The sequence below is a fragment of the Pantherophis guttatus genome, chromosome 1, assembly GCF_059756535.1.
Source record: "Pantherophis guttatus breed Tessera chromosome 1, ASM5975653v1, whole genome shotgun sequence".
Lineage (NCBI taxonomy): Eukaryota > Metazoa > Chordata > Lepidosauria > Squamata > Colubridae > Pantherophis > Pantherophis guttatus.
The window spans coordinates 326294718-326316705 of NC_142063.1; the positions used below are offsets into that span (position 1 = coordinate 326294718).

The following is a 21988-nucleotide window of genomic DNA, read 5'->3' on the forward strand; positions in this document are numbered from 1 at the left end:
AAATAATGTTCATGCTCCACTATTATATTTCATGGCTTTCCTCTGACTCCATATAATTTTTTATATTTGTCACTTGTTGAAAAGGAGAAGATACTGAAATATCACCTGATTTGCTTTACAACCATTGTAGAAATGGTTGTAAAATTGACACTATAGTCCTATAGTGTTTTGACTTATGACCACAATGACAACTACAATTTTGAGCTCCACAGTGGTCGTAACTTGAGAAAAAACTGTATCATAACATGCACAGATGTGTTGTTGTTTTTTTTTAAAAAAGGGAAAGCCATACTCACAGTGTTGAAGTGGTCAGCATACACTGAATTTCCCAAACCGAAGACAGCGTATCGCAAGCCCTTCAGGTATGCCTTGCCAACTCTGAAGTCATTGGCCGCCTCTTCCAGCCACTTGCAGAACCATGCAGCATTTTCTGTTGGTTTGCCGTCAGTGTAAGTGGCAACTAAGAACATGCAGATATTCTGGCTGCTTATCTGAACAGTTAAAGGAAAACAGTTTTTTTTTTGTCTATCATAACATTTAAATCAACCACAGTTCTTTACTATTCATAGTAAAAAAAAAAAAGAAATGCCAAAATTTCATTCAAAGTATCTCATCTTTGAAGAGCTTGGCTCTAACATCAGATGAAAGGAATTCTTCTCACTCATTCCTTCTCAGATTCTGCATGCCACTAAAGGATATGAAACTATTAACTGTTCGATATATTATTAGTATGACATTTTTCATGCAAAGAAGACGTTTTGTAGCCTTTTTCTCCTCAAATTCTCCTAAATAACTTCACTATTTGGAATATTATTCTCTTTTGATGGAAGATAGACCATTCTGGAGAAGGTCTATCAGGTCACTAAGAGTTGATACTTACTTGAGGATATATTCAAACAATTAAAATGTTATTTTGTTATTGCTGTTAACCATTAGGACATTGATTCTGTCATCTGTCTCTGTCTAATCTGTCCATCTGAAATCAACCATACTTTAGGCAATTTACAAAATTTACATAGTAAAAACAGAATATAGGTTTAGAATAAAATTAAAACAACAGCTAGAGATAAAAGGCTACATTTATAGAACTATGGAAAATGGCTCTACTGTATATAGTTAATCAAAAAGTTCCTCTAGAAGAGCTATTTTTTCTCCTGTATATGGAAGACCATAAGGCTGGAGGTAATTGCTGTTTCAGGGCCATGTTATACCAAAGGTAGGGTACTGCTATAGAAAATGTCACTATTGCCCACCACAATACTTCTTGGGAGATATGGATTCTTAACAAGCTTCCCTTGATGTCTAGGTAGTATGGACAGAAACTAATATGGTAAAACAGTCCCCAAGCTCAGAGTCATATATGGCTTTAGTGACTAGCACTTTAAATTGCATTTGGAAATCTACTGGTAATGGTACAGCTCCCGAAGCAGAGGTATAATATACCAATAATGTAACTGAGTATGTATACCAATGCCTTCTGGATCACATGAAATTTTGGTGTGGTTTCAAGGCAGCCTCCCATAGATCAAATTGCAGTAATCTAATAGAGAGGCTCAGTTTGTTTAAGGCACTGTGCTAAAAATGAAGGGATTCAGAATTCTAATTCTACCTTAGGCACAAATTCAGTGGGATGACTTTGGGCTGGTCATTTTTTTTTTCAACCCTAAGAAGAAAGCAATGGAAACCATTTCTGAAAAAATTGCCAAGAAAACTGCATGGATTTGTCTAGGCAATTGCCAGGAGTCAAAATTGACCTGAAGACAAAACAAAACAAAAAGATAATAAAGGCATAAACAACCATCCTCAGTTCATTCAGTTCCGAGCAAGGCCTCAGGTGATGCACCACCCACAGCTCTCCTGGCCACAGTTTTTACTTGCTCTTAAAGCAGGAGCCATCAAACCATGAGGACCCATAGATGTCATTCTGGCTAGAAGAGATGAAGTACAAACCTCATCTATGAGAGAGTCATCTGGATCATAATCTTGCATGTCAATAATTTCTGCTGGCAAATTAATGGAGGCAACAGCTTCAGTAAGTACCAGTGCAAACCGCTAGAGACAAAGAAAAAAACAGTGAAGATCTGTTTCATACAAAAAAGCCACACTAGGTGATTCATTGATTGATCTATGAAGGAGAAATTGCTTCAGTCTTATCTCTTGCAATTTTTTAAAGAGGTTCTTGGGTGCAAAGCAGGGAGATTTCAGGGTTTAGCACTGAAACAGCAGCTTGGTCTCACACATAATCCCCACCACTATTTAAGAACTGCAGACATCAGGAGAAAACCAAGAAGACCAAAACCTTAGAGGCTGCTTCCAGTATTTGACAGTGGGAAAGCACTGAAATGGGTGGACTCCAGCAGCTCTTGTGATTGAAGATGCCCATACATAAACATTAATGTATCTAAACTGGAAGGAAAAATCTCCACTCTGAACTGGACTCGGAAGGACTTGGAGGGGGAGCTCACAAAAGCAGAGATGGGCAACCTGCCACACGCAACCTCTCAAATCTTTGGGCGTAATTCCTTATCAAAAATCAACAATAATGTCTTTCAAATGGAAAAATTCTAAGATTACAGTGTACCCTCTAAAAATAGGCTTACCACAATGAAAAGAAAACACAACTCTCTCCACAATCCTAAAATTCCATTACTCTCCATGCTATCTATGATCAGCCACACACACTTTGCTTATCAATCTTATACTGTGGCCCTTTTCCTCTTATTCTTGCTAGAAAGAGACAGAAATGTGGCTCTCCAATAGGACCCTGAAAACTCTGTGCACCACCATGTTGGTTTGCTGAATAGTTCAGGATACTGTTCTGTGGTCTGATACAGGACAACTGCTACATATGCCCAAAAGGGTACTTTATTCCTCAATTAAAATCCCAGTGAGCTTGGATGAAAAAAGAGTTATTAGCTGAAAATTATTTGGACAGTGTTGAATGAGGATTTGAACTGTAATCTCTGTACTGCAAATCTAATACTGGAAATGCTACATGACACTTGTAATTTCAAGCATTGGTTGTAGCAGCCAAGAAACTTTTCATTTTGATCCAGTTGTTGAGTATAACTACTCACCACTTAAGGAAACATTGGACTTAAATTTCCTTTCTTGTCTTTTCTCCACTATTACTACCACTTTACTGCACCCCAAAACAATCTCATATTCAAATTATTTCTTTATAAGTAACAGATTTTCAGCTCTCAAATTAGGATAAAAAAGGGCCAAGCTCTGGAGATAGGAATTAGCCAAAAACATATCTGAGTATGCTTTTTTTCTCCTGAAAATGGTCAATTACCTCTATTCAACGAAAGGAGAAAAAAAGATATGGTTGCAAGATAAATTAATTCATCTCTTGCTGGATTAATGAACTATTTACCTTTGCTGTTCCAGTCTGGGAACCATAGAATACCTTCACTCCGGCTACATGGACTTTGCCAAGGCTTGGATCCTGCTGTTCTTTTTCAGCAGCTGGGATTTTAGGAAGGTTTAATTCTGCAAGGCGGTTTTTGTTCTACAAAGGAAATATTTAAACAACAGAGGCCCAGAAATATACTTAGTCTCTTTTTTTCCTGATGCCATTAAATAGTCACTTTACCCCTCAACGCAGTTGATGTACAAGTTAGAAAGCATTATCTAAGAAAGTTTTCTCTTTCAGAGGAATACATCCTGTACCTGAACAAGAGAAATTAAATAGCCGGGCAAGAAATATCATCCAATAATACTGAGAGGATAACATATCAATTTGTCATTACTGAACATCCTCATAACATTTGTATTTTACCCTAATCCTGGCTCTCTGTTTGCCAAAATCATGTCATTCCAGATATTCTATGTACCAGATAATTTACCATATATATATACTATTCTATAAATAGATTTCATTCCCTGGAGAGAAAAAAAACAATAAACTACAACTACTGTATACTTGTGTAGTTTGCCTCAAAGAGTTTAATTTCTGAATAAACCTGCAGAAGATAGTAGTACATTTTTGATGGGAAGAATTTGCCCCCTTTGGGATGCAAATACTTTCTGGATTTTTTGCTACTGAATGTTTCTTAATCTCTCAACTGCTTGAGCACTCAGGAGGCCACAACCACAGAGATTCCATCGTCTTTCCATCAAGGTTGAAGTTACCAGAATTAAAAATATTAGACACAATGAGAATAAAATTACCTGCTCTTTGGCTTTGTTGAGGAACTGGAAGCAAAACCAAAGGCTGATTCCAAAAGCTGCACATGAATAGAGGTAAAATCGGTTCAGCCAAAGGAAAGTTAAGTGAGCATGGAGATTGTCCCAGGTTTCTGCAGGAGTATCTGAAACACAACAGAATAAAATGCTATTGTTTATAAAAGCCAGATATCAGGATTAATGGAAATTTGCTCTCTGGTAAACATGCGTCAGACCAAATTAAAAGTGGCAGAATCATTGTAACAATCTTAGAACTGTATTGCTTGGCAGGGACATCAAATCCAACAAGCTGTTCAACTCAGGAGCCAAAATTAAAGTATCTCAGATACATGTTACTAAAACATCAATTGCCATTCCTTCAACCTTTCTTTACAGGACTTAATTTCTAGTCTCCTGGTCATTTTTCTTGACTTTCTCTGAACCTGCTCAAAGTTCTCTGAATCCTTCTCAAAGTGTGATACCCACTTTGGGTATCCTTTTACACAGCCTTTTACAGTATTTTAGAGCAATGATCTGACCATAGCAGAAAAGAATGGAACAATTATTTAATATGATTTAGAAATTCAGTTTCTGTTGATGCAGTCCTAAAATTGCATGTGCCTCCATGTCAGCAACCTCAAGTTGCTTGCTCATATTCCATTTGCAATCAATTACTATACCCAGATATTTTTCCATCATCTGGTATCATCTGTAAGTCATATCCTCAGTGAGATCAAAAAGAAGCACGATGATTGCAGCTTTGTCAAAACCATACTATTTTTATATGTGTACTGATGTCAAATGCACATACAAAAGATTGGGGCTTCAATCATACTGCCGCTTGAGTTTTTCATTTTTGTTTCCTAAGTAATTATCAGTAGAGCATCCATTGTGGGCCCTGCTAGATATTTGACATCAACAGCTTTTAGGGGGATAGGATCCATGCTGTGCTGATTGGTTTATTATAATATTTTTATATATTTGAGATAAGCAGCCATATAAATTGAATAAATAAATATGAAATAAAGTGCCACTAGAGCTCTGTCATAATGTACTTAGGTTTGACCATACTGTTGGGTTTTCTTGTGTTTTATATTTTTAGTTACGCTTGTACTATTATTTTTACTGTACTTTTGTAAGCCATCCAGAGCCATTACAGGAATAAGAAAAATATAATTTTTATAAATTAATATTTCCTAATTAAGGAAGAGTCAATACATTTTGACAGGGGGAGTGCAAGGTCACGAGTGAATACTTGTGCGAAAATGTCACAAGTACGTTTTCTTAAATTTCACGCAATGTTTAAGTAAACCTTGCAAAATCGTCCTATTTATTTTCACAGGAAACTTTCCACCGCGGCCCTTGCCCAACCAGACTTCCAAGTAAACCGTGTTCATTTTCTATGGAAATGATAGAAACTCGTGGCTTTTTAGATCCTGAATCTTCAGCGCGCTCCAGGACTTCCGTGTGAATAAAATACGCTAAAGGTTTAAGGATCCGTCGCTTGTCAAAAACCTTTGCATGCTTTCTGGAGAATAAACCGCATCTAAGCCCAATAAGGCTCCCTTCACAATTAAGGAAGTTTTTTTCGCCTCCGAGGACTTACCCATGTCTTCCCTTCCAAGCAGCAATTCCCGATCCTACCGAACAATGTTTTTCTGGTTCTCTCGGGATCGCTTCGGGAGGGGGGGGTTATTCCCAAGCAGCCCCATCACTCGCCCCACGAGCTCCCAGGCGCAGCCATTTTGCACCCTTCCACCCCCGGCATGCTGGGAAGAGGACATTAACCTCTCAGTGGCTGAAAAGAAAGTCCCCCCTCCTCCTCCAGCATCGGTGATCGCTGCAAAATTCTCTCCCTCCGAAGCGTGCGTGTTTTTAATCAAGAAATAAAGAAGCATCTTCCGCTTCCAGAATCGAGTGTATCGGAGAGTTTGAGAGGAGATTCGAAAATCCATGCATTTAAAAATAACACGGATCCTAAATGCTTCACGTTGGAATGGGGGGGGGAGGGGGAGACATTGAGCCATGGATGGTTTTAAAGAATTCTATTCTATTTTATTCTATTCTATTCCTAATTCTATTCCTATTCTTTTCTATTCCCTTTCTATTCCTCTTCTTCCTCTTCTATTCTATTCTATTCTATTCTATCCTATTCCTATTCTATTCCTATTCCTAATTCTATTTCTATTCCCTTTCTATTCCTCTTCCTCTTCCTCTTCCTCTTCCTCTTCCTTATTCTATTCTATTCTATTCTATTCTATTCTATTCTATTCTATTCTATTCTATTCTATTCCATTCCATTCCATTCCATTCCTATTTCCATTCCATTCCCTTCTATTTTATTCTATTCTATAGCCTTCTGGGTCTGGGGGGGGGGGTTTATGAACAAACCGCAACTGGCTAGTACATTGAAACAATTTAAACTCGAATGAAGGTGAATATACGTTTCCCCAGGATAATGTTGCAGGATCCGATCTGGGTCGATCACCCGGACCAGAGGTTTAGTTTTCCAAGCTTTCGGACTCACGCTGGAGCCCCTCCTCAGGGAATTTCTCTATAGCAGAGTGTGGGCCTCTGGCAAGAAAACTAAACCTCTAGTCCCGGTGACCGACTGAGACCCGGCACAATTTAAACAAAACTATGTTTAAACACTATTATATAAATGCGCACAGCGACAAGTCCAAGATCATCAGTTCAAGGATTTGAAGACAATTCTTCCCAAGCAACGGTGCTGGCTATTTATTTTGGGGGGGGGGTTTGTGTGTTTTTTGTTAAAAAAAACTAAAAACAATCTGTGCTACTTGCATTTTTTGATCAAACCTCCGCAAAAAAGGAGTCAGATTTGTAAACCTCGGTTTTTTTGTGCGGTCCCTCTTGGTAAGCCCAGAGAGGACACTTTTCAACGAGGAATCATTATTCCTCGGGATTGGTTTCCCACCCGACTGAGTTAAGGACGGACTTTTGGAGAGCCGGTTCTCGCGAGATTTTGGTCACGTGTGTCGTCACAACGGAGCTTGCGGCAGAGATTCAGCTGTTGGCTTCTATCCTGTCCAGCGGCGGCCGATACTTGGAGCGTCATGGCGATCTTCACGCCGACCAACCAGATTCGCCTGACCAATGTGGCCGTCGTGCGGATCCGGCGGGCGGGGAAGCGTTTTGAGATTGCCTGTTATCGGAACAAAGTCATGGGCTGGCGGAGCGGCGCGTGAGTGGGGCTGGGGCCGCAGGGAGAGGAACGGCAAACTCCCGTCTTGTCCGCTGACATTTGACAAAGCCAGAGCTCCCTCGTTTACACAGTGCGAGACTAGCCTAAATAAATAATCAGTCAATAAATCCAGGGTTGGTTCCTTCCCCCCCCCCCAAATTTTGCAACTCCTCTAAATTAGCAGCTTGGCTAAAAATATTTACTTTTAAGCATGTGCAAATTGCAGGGCTTAAACTCTAACCACGTTTCTGTTATAAATCAACTACAGTATTTACACTTCCGTATTTATTTATTTATTTTTCAAATTTATATGCCACCCTTCTCCCGTAGGACTCGGGGCGGCTCACAAAATAAAAACAACACAACAATCTTAAGTGCTAAAATTAGTCAATTAAAAACCCCAGACAATTAAAAAACCTCGCGGCAGATCAGGGAATTTGCTGAAAAAGCCATGTCTTCAGCTCGGCGCGGAAAGTGCGGAGGTCAGGGGCCATCCGGAGCCCGGTGGGTAACACATTCCAGAGGGTCGGTGTGGCCACAGAGAACGCCCTCATCCAGGGGACATTGTCTGGCCGACGGCACCCAAAGGAGGGCAGTCCTATGTGAGCGCACTGGGCGGTGGGAGGCCGGTAGGAGATGGTCCTGCAAGTACCCCGGGCCCATGCCATGAAGGGCTTTATAGGTAAGTACCAGCACCTTGAAGCGGATCCGAAGGGCCACTGGCAGCCAGTGCAGCTCACGCAGGAGAGGTGTTACATGAGAGTAGCGGGAAGCTCCCGTAACAACCTGTGCGGCCGCATTCTGGACCAGATGGAGCCTCCGGGTGCACCCCAAGGGCAGCCCCATGTAGAGGGAATTGCAGTAATCCAACCGAGAAATGATGAGAGCATGAGTGACTGTGCAGAGGGCATCCCTGTTTAGGAAAGGGTGTAACCAGCGCACCAGCCCCCCCTTGTCACGGCTGTCAGATGATCCACTAAGGACAGCCATGAGTCAAGGAGGACGCCAAGATTACGAACCCTTTCGAAGGGAGTAAGCAACTCCCTCCCCATCCAAAGTGATGGGGATACTAGATCACGAGATGCCGGTAGCCACAGCCACAGCCACTCAGTCTTGGAGGGGTTGAGTCTGAGCCTGTTGCTACCCATCCAGACCTGTACCGTCTCCAGGCACTTAGATATCACGGAGAGATCCCTGGGTTGATCGTATTCATCTTATTTATTTAAGTAGTGTCTGCTAACTGCAGTTCCTGGAACAACATTAACACAGAGTAGTATGATAAAGAATAAGGAAATAGATCAGAAGGGCTTAGTATAGAATGTACTATACATCCCCTGATAATAAGCCCAATTGGGCTTTTGAGCGCATGGCAATAAGGCCAAGCGCTTATTTCAGGGTTCAAAAAAATATAAGACAGGGAAACATGGTATATATGTATATATGTGTGTGTGTATACACACTATACATAGTATAGAATAAAATGAATGTTAAGTATTATTTCAATTTATATAGCTGCCCATCAGTGACATGAAAAAAATGCTTCTAAAGCTTGAGATAAATTGATATCCTATTTCTTTTGGCACTGACCAAGGGCTGCCCCAGTTACAGTAAATGGAGTCATCTTTCAGAACAGATTTCAGTCACTAAGCAGTCACATAAACCTTCCTTATTTTGAGCTCTCAGACTAGAGAGACAAGTTGTTACATATCATTAGCTCAATAGAGAAGTTTCATGAACCTCCCTTCAGCTGAAAACGGGCAGAATTTATTATATGTATTCTTGGGAGTTTTACAACTTGCCAGCAAACAAGAAAGTGTTCATACACTGCCTCCTGTTTATTAGTAAGTGGTGAAAATATCCTGCTCATTTAATTGTGTTATAAAAATAAAGAATAAAACACTACTGAGCCACTGCAAAAGGTATAGGCAAATTTAAGCCTTCTGCACTTCCTTTCTGATCTTGTTTCACCACACAGTCACATGTACCATGAGCGTGAGAGAACAAAGCAGCTGGAACTGCCCCATGTTTTACCCACATCCCCATATATGTGCTAGAAACTGGGAAAAATGACAATTTCAAAGTAGCTTCTTTCAAAGCTGGATGGAATGCAGGACAAAGTAAATAAATGATTAACATAGGGAACAAAATATGATGAAGGTGCTTTGTCTTAACCATGTTTTGTTCTAGTTTTATACAATACGCAACTCTTTAAATAATTTGCCTTAGTTATGTGAATGTACCCTTTTCAAAATTGTCATCCTTCTCACAGTTATGATAAAGAATTTTATGACATAGAACTCACTCCCAAGTAAAGAATAATGTAAACTTTTGTTTAAATAATGTAGGTTTCTATTCCCCTGTTTGCATTGCAAACCAAAAAATATAAATCTGTGCAATGTATTTATTGCCTTGTAACATCTAGCCCGTCCCTCTACACTTCTTCCAGGGCAAGAATTTTCAAGAGGTCCTCTTTGGAAAACTTAATGGGTAGATTTGGTTTTGAAAAGACATATGGCTTTGAAGGAAATAATCAACATTTTGAATTAGGTCTGGACTTAGACTTATATACCCATTCACAGTGCTTTACAGCCCTCTCTAAACAGTTTACAGAGTCACCATATTGTCCCCAACAATTTGGATCCTCGTTTTACTTACCATGAAGGATGAAAGGCTGAGTCAACCTTGAGCCAATCAGGATCAAACTGCCGGCAGTCGGCAGGGTTAGTCTGCAATATTGCATTCTAACCACTGCACCACTGCAGCTCAGTGGTTAGAATGCAGTGGTTAAAATGGAAACTAGCAACCAGTACAGAATGGTATACTGACAAGGTAGTCTCACAACATGTAACTTTGAATTCATTCCCACATAGCCCAACGATCAGTACATGAGATACTGCCTTCAGGGCATCTTGGTTTAAGTAGTGTTGAAGCTGCAGCACTTAACCAAATTTGGGTGAAGCTACTAAAACCATATCTTCAACCTGCTGCTTGAACAGGAGCTGCAAATTACAATCATCTCTTTCAATGGAGGCACAACCCCACTAAGTAATTACTGAGTTAATATGGCTCAGCTCAGGATGGCTACCTGTTTACTGGTAAATAGCAGATAGGACTTAGCCTTTGGACTAGTATTGCTTTCTTTAACTAATATTTTTAGCTGATTACAACTGTTGCTTGACAATATGTCATTGCCACTTGAGATAGAACTCTGCAATTATTCACTACAGTATCCTGCTTATGGAATGTAGCAGTTTAATTTGATTCCCCTGCCATTATAATAGAATCAAAGGTAGTTTTAAAGAGCAGTAATCAATATAGGTTAAACAAGACTTATCTAAATATTTTGGTTGTTTGCATGCATGATTTAGAATTTTGCTTAACAAGTAAAATTAATTTTCTAGTGAAAAGGACCTTGATGAAGTATTGCAGACACATTCAGTGTTTGTGAATGTCTCCAAAGGTCAAGTGGCAAAGAAGGAAGACCTTGTCAAAGCTTTTGGCACAGATGATCAGACGGAAATCTGCAAAACAGTAGGTATTGAAATTGTGCGAAAGTAATGTTTTTTGTCTAATTTTATCTTCAACTTTTTAAAGGCAATTCAAACAATATATCAGAAAAAATAGATAGTAGAAGTATAATCCCTTTATGTGTTTAGGTCAGCCTTGGATCAGTGTTCAGGGTAGGGGTCCCCAACCCCTGGTCTGTGGACCAGCACTGGGCCGCAACATGCCAGCAACTGGGCCACAGAAACAAGCGAAGCTCCATCTGTGGAATGCAGGCAGCACATAAAACAATGCCCCCTCTGGTCCGTGGAAAACCTTTCTCTACAGAACCAGTCCCTGGTGCCCTTTAAAAGGTTCTAGTCCAATGCTATAGTACACTGACCCTTTTTTAAATATTTCAGAAATTGAACTCAAGCAAAAAAAACATTTCTTTCATGGCTTCATCCCATATTGCTTGTTCTATGAGAAGGTTAAAATATTATGCAGTTTATGCTCTGATTTAAAGATTCGGTCTTCCATAGCCTTGTTGATATTATTATTAATTAATTTGTTTGCCTCCCATCTGCAAAGCAGCTCTTATGGTTAACAGTCAATGCTCATTTTACATTTATTCTTAATAGCAGTGCTTACTCAGCCTTGAATCATTGCCAAACGTTAACAGGGCAAATGCTGCTTAGTACTTGGATGGGAGAGTATTAGGAGGTTTCAGATTGTACAGTAGGCTGGGAAGACAAAATCCTGAAAGAATGACAAACCTGGAAAAGCTCCTGCAGTTTTCTTGACAAGGCTTTTCAAAAGTGGTTTGCCATTGCCTCCTTCATAGGGCTGAAAGAAAGTGACTGGCCCAAGACAGTCTGTATTACTGCTCCCAAAACTATACAGACATCTCCATGTAATAACCAAGGGTGAAACTTAATATGAAGAACTCAGTATTTCTACTTTGTAATTTGCAGAGATTCTTTAGGACAGCCGTTCTTCTAAGGTTTATAAACAGTCTAGAAAGCTGAATCAGAATTCTGATGACAATGCATAAAACATCTTCTGAATTTGGAAAAGCCGAGTCCTAATAAACTTTTCTTCGTTTCAGATCCTAACCAAAGGGGAATTGCAGGTCTCTGATAAAGAACGCCACACTCAGCTGGAGCAGATGTTTCGTGACATTGCAACCATTGTTGCAGACAAATGTGTCAATCCAGAAACCAAGAGACCCTACACAGTCATCCTTATTGAAAGAGCTATGAAGGATATACATTATTCAGTCAAGCCTGGGAAAAGTACCAAGCAGCAGGTAGATAATCTCCGAAGGAGGCCACTTTGTGCCTACAAATTCTAAGCATGAGGAGACACTGTAGTTTTTCTCTTTACAGGTAGTTCTCAACTTATGATTAGTCACTTAATGGCAGTTCAAACAATAGTTGAAAATTAGGACATGTTTGGAATGGGTGTTTTACTGCCTCTAAAATACTTCTGGCCATCATAAAATGTGCCCCACACTCAATACATGGTCATGCAATCACATTTCAAGCACTTGACACCAGGTTAGATGGGTACATGATTTTAGGACCATGATGACTTATGCCCTGAAATCCAGTCCCAATTGCAATCATACGTTGAGGGCTACCTGTACTAATTTGAAGTAACAGGAAATACCCTGTTTCCCCCAAAATAAGACATCCCCTGATAATAAGCCCAACCGGGCTTTTGAGCACATGGCAATAAGGCCAAGTGCTTATTTCAGGGTTCAAAAAAATATAAAACAGGGTCTTATTTTCGGGAAAACACGGTACCTGATCATCTGGCTTGAGTTGACTTGTCACCAAATAAACAGGCAAGATGTTTGTTTTTTTTTAAAGTTGCTTCTTTTTCTCTTCTGCAGATTCCTGAAGGATGCTTAAATCCATAGATTGATAACATTAATTGTGCATTCCATTTTGTAAAATTTCTTGCAATGTCTCTTTTTAACGCAGTACTGTGCCAATCATTGTATGTCTGCATATTTTCGAACTCAGCGTTTTTAAATCCTGAAGATATTAATTCTGGAAAATATTAAAATTTCCATCATACAAACTAAGCCTTTACTTATGAGAAAGTAAAACCACTTGGGTATAGTGGAGAAACTGCACAGAAAACAGTAACAGTCCTGCAACATCTAAAAATCAAAACTGTATTGCTATCCTTTGTCAGATACAGCTGTCAAGATAGTAAGTGGGTGTCAACGGGAAGAGAGTTTCATAAAGTTGAAATCATTGCAAGAAAGATCATTATCTATTTCCAACTTGTTTTGCCTGTCTCACAATAAGGATTAAGGCCAAGTGGACTCTCATTTGGAGGCATAATCTAAAATTATTCTACAACATGACCAAGTACTATAAAATACCGTAATATTCTGGCACCAATGATTCCACCAACAATTCGATCTCCATATTTCTTTTTTAAAAAGGCAAGTTCTCCTTAGCTTTTAGAAGGACATAAGAGTAGAATCTACTCTTGCCTCACAAGTCAGGTTGGTGCAAAGGAAGAATGCTTCCCATCTCACAATTGGAGGGGATGTTCAGCTGGTCATCTGCTTTCACTAGGCAGAATCTAAGAAGAGCAGATGTAGGCTGCAGGCCGTATAGAGCTTTATAGAGAATGTCCAGCAGTTTGAATTGCACTTGGAAATAAACTGGTAACCAGTGGAGCTCCACTAACAACCGTCTAATGTGGCTGTACCACAGTTGTTAAGCAAACAAGCAAACCACAGCATTTTGGACCACTTTAACTTTCTGGATGATCTTAAAGGGCAACCCCATGTAGAATGAATTATAGCAATGCTTAGGTGCTGTATTAAGTACTGCTGTACTTCTCGTGCTTGCAATGCAATTCTTACTTCTGAAAAAGCAAGAGGTCTTCTCACCAGCTCCATTTGACTGAATGGAAGATTGCCCTGCTGGTTAGTTTTGGATATAAAAAGTATGCTCAGGAGAACAATTCTCAGCCAAACAAATGTCATATATGGCTAAAAGTATGAAATCAGAAGTGAAGAGACTATGTTTTTCCAGGTTTTTTTCCCCAAGGGGAGCAGGATAACAATGTAAAAATCAGTGCTTTGGTTTGGATTCCTCTGCAGGCTTTGGAAGTCATCAAGCAGCTGAAGGAGACGATGCAGATTGAGCGGGCACACATGAGGCTACGCTTCATCCTCCCTCGGAAAGAAGGCAAGAGATTGAAAGAGAAGTTGAAGCCACTGATCAAAGTAATCGAAAGTGAGGATTTTGATGAACAGCTGGAAATTGTAAGCATCCCAGTGTCCTTTCCCTGGTCTTTTTGTTTGGGGAAAAAACTATTACTGTCCCTTTTTTTTTATACAAGAAGGTTTATACTCGATGTGTTGGAGGGTAGAAATAAGGACTGAACTTTACACTGCAGTTATTTTCATGATTGCTCATGAAGGAAACCTCACTAGTTCTTGCAGAAGATGTTTTAAAATGCATTGGGATAAATATGCAGCCGTAAGGCAGTTCGGTATATGAGCATTTAAGACATCAGCAAAAGACAGGAATGCTGCAAAGATTTCAATGTGACACCATCTGCACTTCCCTTTTCTTCTTTTTTTTTTATTGAAAAAGTTTTTCAAATACAAATTTTCCCCCTTTTTCCCCCCCCTCCTCCCTAACCCCCCCTCACCACCCCTCCCCCTGTGACTTCTACAAAATAAAATCCAGATTCATAACAGATTATATAATACTTTACCATCCCCTTACTCCATCCCCCTAATACTTTTCTTCTAATTCAAAAGAATTTGGCAACTTTCAGTGAATTGCAGTCTGGGTTTTTAACGTAGTTGGGTAGAAGTGCAATATATAGATATTCCAGTCCAATTTAATGTTCTTTCTCCATTCCATTTAAAAAATACCTTGGTAAAACCTCTAAAAGGGGCAAATCAGAATACCCACAGGATTATAACACTTTTTTGTGGGGGGCAGAACAGCTTTATGAAATTAACCATGGAATGGTGAAAACAGTGAGAGATGGTCTAATTATCACATTGCAAAAATTTGGAGTGACATGAAACTAGCAAGAAATTCAAAACAAGGAAATTTGTATAATATGCAAGTAGTTCTTGTTTAGTGACCACAGATGGAACCAGCAACCATTTAGTTGTTGAGTGGAGCAATCACTAAGCAAAACCGCAACTGTGCTTATGATCTTACTGCAGCTTCCTTTTGCTTTACAGACCTGCAAATGTTATAGCAATAGCTCTTAGACTTATATACCACTTCACAGTGCTTTACAGCCCTCTCTAAGCGTTTTACAGAGTCAGCATATTGCCCCCAGCAATCTGGGTCGTTATTTTACTGACCTCAGAAGGATGGAAAGCTGAGTCAACCTTGAGCTGGTGAGAGTTAAACTGCTAGCAGCCAGCAATCAGCATAAGCTTGCAGTATAAGCTTGCAGTATATACTGCATTCTAACCACTGCCCACCACAGCTCTTATACGTGCAAGGACTGGCCATAAAATTACTTTTTCATCAGTGTTGTAACAGCAAATGGTTGCTAAACAAGGGCTACTTGTATAACTTGCTATCACATCATCATACAAGTGATTTAGAAGATTTAAGAGGAGATCTAGCATATCCATAGAAAAGGGAGATTGTTAAATGGCTTTGCCCCATTAGAGCCAAACATCACCGAACTACAGTAGTGAGAGTAAAAGCAGAGGGATGGTCAGGGAGGTAATAGGAATAGAGGGATGGCTATCATTTTTATACCCTCGTTCTTGCAAGCATCTAGCTACAGGTATTCCTTGACTATGACCATTTGTTCAGCAACTGTTCTGAAGTTATGACAGTGCTGAACAAATGGTGGTTATGACCGGTCCTTAAGGACCGGTCTGAACATTCCGGAACCTCAGCAGTCATGTGATCGCAATCTGACTGCTTAGCATTGGGCTTGCCCTTTCAAGCAGTTGCAGCACCCCATGAATGCATGATTGCCATTTGTGACCTTCTCTGCCAGCTGTTGTGGCCTGCCAGTGGCCAGTGGAACTGGCAGCAGATTCTGAAAGTGAGGAGGTTGGGGAGGAACATGGGCCAATCCTGGAGTCTGGGGAAGGCTCTGATGAGGGCTCTGTGTCAGAGGCGCAGAGGGGGCCAGGGCCATATGCCAGCTATCAGCTGCCTTTGGAGTCAGTGAAGCAGACGAACAGCTGGAGCCTGTTCCCAGTGTGCGCATGCGCAGAGTTGCCAGACGGAGGGAACAACTAAAGAACAAGGGTCGACTTGGAAGTAAGGCCACAGGTGGACAATGAATGGCCCCTCCCATAGGAAATAAAAGAGGAGCAAAAGAGGAGTGGGCTTTTGTGGGAAACAATTTGGTCGGTCAGTCAGTGCAGGAGTGTGAAGATCTGTCTGTGAATCTCAGAGACTCTGTGCCAAGTCTTTCCTTGCACAGCACTGCGTTTGGAAAATATTTACATGGCAGCTTTCCAAGCTAGATAAGGTCTGTGGTCATATGTTCACCTTTGAAAGACTGGTTGCGAGGCCTTTGCTGAATGTGAATAAGAGGAATTCACATTCCGTTAATAAAAGGGGTTTTGTCGGGACCAGGATTCTGCTTCGTGCTTTTTTGGGGAAGCCAAGGTCAGAACACCAGCTTTTCCAGAAAGTCAATAGGAAAGCTGGTAGGGAAAGTCACAAGTCATTGGGATAAATCTTCCCCGCCCACATCCCCTGCCTGATTTCTGCCACGCCTCCTTCTCACACCCTCTCTGCACTTCCCTCACACCTTTGTGCAGCATCTCCAAGCTTTCCTCATGACTTTCCCCACTCGACAGCAACCACTTACCTGCCTACCAACCTACTTGCAAGCCACTTAGGACTTGCAACTTCCTGCCAGTTTTCCCAGTGACTTGGTTACTTAAAGGAAGTTCCCTTTCCTTATGACCATGGGAACGACAGCAATTGGGATGGCAAGGATTATCATTGCCAAGCGATGCAACCAAGCTTTATGACCGTATCACTTAGCAACAGAAAGTCCAGTCCCAATTGCTGTCATAAGTCAAGGACTACCTGTAAGTTACTTTGGGAAGAAAGATGATGGGTCCACCTTGGTCTTATTCAGCAGGGCAGTTCTATGTAAGAAATGGCCTTTCCAGTCTTAATACAGTGCTAATGTTGCAGGTGTGCCTTGTGGATCCAGGCTGCTTCCGGGAGATCGATGAATTGATCAGGTGTGAAACCAAAGGCAAAGGAACCCTTGAAGTTCTCAGCCTGAAAGATGTGGAAGAAGGTGATGAACGCCTGGAATAATTGGGTGCCTGTGGTGTCGCTTCGCAAAGACTGTATTAAAAGGCATCCTAGAGTTGCCTCATTGAGGATTGATCTTTGCTCTTTTCCATTTTGAGGGTTTATAAAGTTACCCTCTGCTCCTTCCCCAAACTTTGATGATTGGTATCAACTAAAGGTACCTAATAAACCCACTTAGCCCTTAGCTTACCTGATAACGAAGGGACTTTACAGAGTTTACTCCTATGTTGATTGTTTTGAGTGTACCTGCAAAGTGACAATTTAATGTTAAGTGCCAAAATGCCTTTCCTTAAAAGCAAAAGGCTTCAAGGAAGGGATTGACTGCAGAATTAGCATCCTGAGTTAATAACTCAGGTTTCCCTCAAAACAAGCACAGTAATGTCTGGATTTACCAGCAGGATTTGTAAACTATGAGATAAGACAGCCATTGGTTGCTTTGAATGAAGTGACTGCACAATAATAGTATTGTCCTAATTATAGAATAGCTCAATTCTGGTGGTTTACAGACCATCAGAAGAGTTTAATGGCTGTCTTTCCAGAGTCAGTCTTGGAATTTATTGAGTTTGATCCAATTCTTTACTCCAGGCGTAATTGTAAAAATACTGACTTGACACTGAAACCAAAAGTTGTTCAGAAAGTTTATTTTGGAAAAAAAAAATACAATAACTTAATTTGGAAAACATTTGTTATAAGTAGGCAACCTTTAAATCCAAGTAAAAGAACTAGTTTGGCTCCAGTGATATTTTAGCATGATTTGTTATACTAATTTAATATTTTTAAGCATGAGCCAAAAGAACAGTTCATTGTCAACACAAAACTCTAAAGTGAGTTTGATTTCTTATGAGTAAACTAATAGGACTGCTGTCAAAAAGAACAAAACATGCATTGCCTGATATTTGTCACTTTCTTACAATCCTTGGAATTCATAGTGCAAATTATAAGAGGATTCTTTGAGGAAAGCTGCACTTTTTACCTCCTCAGACACTTTAAAGATATATATTATAAACACTGATGTACAACATCACAATAATTTCTATTATAGAATGTCAAATTTCAGTTTGGAAATTTAGATTTTTAAAATGAGTTCTCTAATGAATAATTTAAACCAATTACAGTCTGTAAACTCTCAATAATATGCCAAGGAAGATACCAAAGCATAGGTTTGAGGATGGTTGCACGATGCCTTTCCTTATTTTTTTTATGCACCTTCCAGCTATTATCCTAATCTCCAGCCCACAAAGCTTAGTAGTTTTTGTGTCTCTGATTTAATTTTTCAACTACATGACTAACAAGAACTCCAAAGTATTCTACTCACAAAGTTTGTCCTTATATGAATAAACTTTACTGCTTTCTCTTCTTCCAGACTTTTTTTTTAGCAATAAGCACTCTAATTTCCTATAGCCTCACTTATGTGGCACGGATATGTAAAGTTATGTTTCTTGATGACTCCGCTACATGTTAGCAAATGGTGAGGGAGAAGGAAGACATTATGTAGCAGGATCATCTTTGAGTTGTATTTCTCCTATCTTACTTAAAGATGAGAAGCAAAGAATTGAGTTCTCTTCCAGAACCTCATAATTTTTTGGCTTCCCATCAGGTAGTATGGGCTCAAATTCAGGAGGCCTTACTGCTTTATCCATATATTTTAGTCCATTTTTCCAGCCCAAGTGCCCTTCCAAGTATCTGCATTACCTAGAATTTAATAGCTAGCATGGTCAAGGTTATCAATGCTGGGAGAAGCTATCTACCAATTCAGAGAGTCTTCAGATTGATGAAAGCAGTTTTAGTCCTTGTGGTAGGACCTAACTCGGTTCTGCAACTGGCTTTTAACTTTGTTAAAGCAGAATATGAGAAACTAAGCAAAAGGGACTAATATTTTCCTTTTTAAAAAACTCATCCAGGCATCAACTTTTTTCCAGTGTCATCACTGTTACTATTCCCACATTACCTCCATAATTCAGAAATTGACTTCTGCTGTCTTATTTTTTTAAAGTGACACTAAAGATAACCACAGATAACCACAATGCTGTAATTCTGAGTATTGGGGTAAATGATATAAGGTTGCCTGACAACTGCTAATATGCTCCCAGTAAGATAACCCTCCTCTCACCTAACCTAGGAACAGAGGATGAATTGAAAAAGTATAGGCCAGGTGCCATTTCAATGGGGCAGCTCACAAGACATGTACCAAATGCGTTCTGTTTAGAAGTTGGCTTTATTCTCCTGGGTCAGGCGCTACAAACTTCCATAGTAGAAATGGCAGCTGTGTTGAATATCAAATGGCTGGTTTTCTGTCTAGCCATTTGAAGCTTGTATGTGCGCAATATTGCAAGAAAGCATGGCTGCTGTGAGAAAAAGGACATGAGCCAGCTGTGATCGGGAACAGCCAGTTGACACATCAACTGGAATCAAGTAATTAAAGAACACCTTCAACAGCAGTCTTCTGTTTTGGGCTAGCTTGTAAGGGAAACTAAACCTATTTCTAACCCTTATTCATTCTAGGCTTATATTCCTGCCGTTTCATTTCTCACAGAAAGAGAATAATTTTTTTTTATTTATGTTGCTTTGAATTTTAAGAAACATAAAACAGACTTTTTATTTAGATACTGACATTAAAATAAGCTTATTACCTTTACTTATTTCTGTATTTATTTTTGTAAAAAAAAAAAACCTCATTCATGGTAGGATGAGATACAAGTTACATAACAGCACAGTCCTAAATTTGTGTTCTCAGGAGAAACTCCTGTTGTAGTAATTAAAACTGGCTGCAGTTCTTTATGTGCCAGAATAATAAATATGTTTACATTTGTGAATACAGTGTGTGAATAGGATCAGGCTCTATTTTCAGCAAAAGAGCTGAACAAGTCCAACCGAGGTTTAGCTTAAGGACATATATAGCATGCCCACTGATTCTGTTTTAATAAACCGATTTGGGCATTAATTTTGTCCTTTAATCATAGAAAAACAAGAAAGTAATAGTTGTAGAACACTTTACAAAAATAAAAATATTCATAATCATAAATTTACATTTCCACTTTTATGAAAAATTCTAAATGTACAGGACTTTAAAATCCACTTAAATTGTGATACAATCCCATAGCTTTTAAAGTGAAATTTAACAGCAAGTTGTTCATAATTCATAAATGAATATACAACTCAGTTCTAAAACTCTCAAGTAACTTAATAGAATTGCTGACTTTGGGAACGTACTAGAATAGATCTGCTTGAATTTCTTAAGATTCTTCTTACAAACATACATGGACCTGACAAATCTTCAGGTAACCCAATAGAAATGTTCAGTTACTGTCAAGACAATGTATTAAATAACAAGGTGTATTAGACTTACAGATTTAGATCTCTGGTTGGCTAGTATTACCTATATGAGCACCACTTCCTAGGAATGAAAAAGAAATATTTCCATTCTTATGCTTTAAGCAGCAGCAGCATTTTTTCCCAGAATATGAAAGTAGTCTAGAAATCTTTGGATGGATAACTTGAGTTGGATATCTGGTCATTCTGTTGCTTTAGATATAGATCACATCTGTTTTGTGCTGTTGGACCTAAGAAGCCATAAAGAAAGTATAAAAAAGAGGGATTGAAACATTTTAAAAGTACAGAATAAAAGATATGTGTCTTTAAAAAAAGGCAACTGTATAAAGAAGCAGTCCAAAATTGATATTAGAATAGGAATAAAATGGAATCTTTCACCACTTTCTACAGCCAAGAAGTGAAGAAACCACATTTCTAAATCACATTTGTATAATGGATCAAACATTCACATATGACACATATGATTGGTATTTGAAGAAGGCGTTGAAACAAATCTACCTCCCTCTCTCTCTTCCTTTCCCCTCCATGGAATTATGTGCTCTCCCCTCACTCAATAGCTCACAGAGATAGGAGATAACCCCATATATCAAATTAAAAATCTCACTGTGGGACTTAAAAATTCTGATCGCATGGCTATCATATTGACTCAGTATTTTCCTTTCCTTTTCCCTTTAATACTTATTTTGAAAGTACTGATTATTCTTGGATTTTTCTTTGGGAAAAGACATTAAATGAAAAAAAAGAACATCAGATGAGGTGAATGTGAAATTAGTGAGAGAAAGATGACAGACAGACAGATTGACTGACTGACTGACTGATAGGGAGTAGCTCTGTCAGTTGAACCCAGGAGCTGAATGGTATTTCCAAATTCAATGGCACATTGAAGATAAGCAACAAGGAATAACAGCACATTGTGTCCAGTCACAAGTATCCGAAAGCATCCGTGTGGTTTCTAGAGCAGAAGCTCAAATCAGTGGGCTAACTTAAATCTACAACCAACTGTTGTATAAATACTTCATCAAGATACAGACACATAATCCAAGGAAAAGATTGGTAGATAGGACATTGTACAATATGGAATACAGAAAATGAAATTCAAAGCCAGGTACCTTAATGTGCTTTCGGTGTCCTGTTTCCATGTTATTGATAACCAGGGGTTGGGTTGGAAAAGAGTTTTCTGTTGCTGCACTGGGCGTGGTATTCTCAATCACGTTTAGCAGGCACGATGGTGAAAAGGACTGTTGCAGATTATTAAATAGGTCTGCTTCAAGGGTTTTCATCCAAACAGGAACCTTAAAAAAAGCAGTATATTAGCCATTAATTGAGATTTTATGCTAACACAAAACATTCTGAAAACCAAAAAAAAACCCCAATTTAACTCCCTTGGTCTGAAAATTGCCCCTTTATGAAGGAATGAAGTGCTTTTGTGTGAAATGCACAAATTATTATTTCCAGAAGTCTTAATGATTTAAGTAGAATATGTGTTATGCAA

The 21988-nt window shown here is 39.3% G+C and overlaps 3 protein-coding genes across 5 annotated transcripts in view; 1 reads left to right on the plus strand and 2 right to left on the minus strand.

Annotated features, from left to right (window-relative positions):
* TYW1 (tRNA-yW synthesizing protein 1 homolog) overlaps window positions 1-6035 on the minus strand; it is a 29490-nt gene extending 23455 nt beyond the window's left edge. The window contains exons 1-5 of one of the 2 annotated variants that reach the window (XM_034420987.3): window positions 5777-6035; window positions 4177-4316; window positions 3380-3514; window positions 1951-2052; window positions 297-491 (exon numbers count right to left, since the gene is read on the minus strand). In XM_034420987.3, coding sequence (XP_034276878.1) covers window positions 297-491; window positions 1951-2052; window positions 3380-3514; window positions 4177-4316; window positions 5777-5780 — 576 coding nt within the window. In that variant the 5' untranslated portion in view covers window positions 5781-6035. The remainder of the gene's footprint in view (window positions 1-296; window positions 492-1950; window positions 2053-3379; window positions 3515-4176; window positions 4317-5776) is intronic. The other variant, XM_034420989.3, reaches the window with a different exon arrangement.
* A 12-nt stretch (window positions 6036-6047) lies between these two features.
* SBDS (SBDS ribosome maturation factor) lies at window positions 6048-18523 on the plus strand. The gene is made up of 5 exons (XM_034420986.3): window positions 6048-7375; window positions 10777-10906; window positions 11967-12167; window positions 13989-14153; window positions 17041-18523. The coding sequence occupies exons 1-5, from the start codon at window positions 7248-7250 to the stop codon at window positions 17167-17169; spliced, it is 753 nt and encodes a 250-aa protein (XP_034276877.1). The 5' UTR covers window positions 6048-7247; the 3' UTR covers window positions 17170-18523.
* The window catches only part of LOC117667546 (merlin-like), a 38793-nt gene continuing 34596 nt past the window's right edge, over window positions 17792-21988 (minus strand). For both annotated transcript variants that reach the window (XM_034420984.2, XM_034420985.2), the window contains exons 17-18: window positions 21606-21788; window positions 17792-20726 (exon numbers count right to left, since the gene is read on the minus strand). In XM_034420984.2, the coding sequence (XP_034276875.1) occupies window positions 20691-20726; window positions 21606-21788 (219 nt within the window). In that variant the 3' untranslated portion in view covers window positions 17792-20690. The remainder of the gene's footprint in view (window positions 20727-21605; window positions 21789-21988) is intronic.

Bases quoted from the DNA above. Each gene is read 5' to 3' on its own strand.
- SBDS (XM_034420986.3), top strand. From the start codon at position 7,248: ATGGCGATCTTCACGCCGACCAACCAGATTCGCCTGACCAATGTGGCC. The intron at 12,168-13,988 runs GTAGATAATCTC...ATTCCTCTGCAG, and splicing joins GGAAAAGTACCAAGCAGCAG to GCTTTGGAAGTCATCAAGCA. The intron at 14,154-17,040 runs GTAAGCATCCCA...CTAATGTTGCAG, and splicing joins TTGATGAACAGCTGGAAATT to GTGTGCCTTGTGGATCCAGG.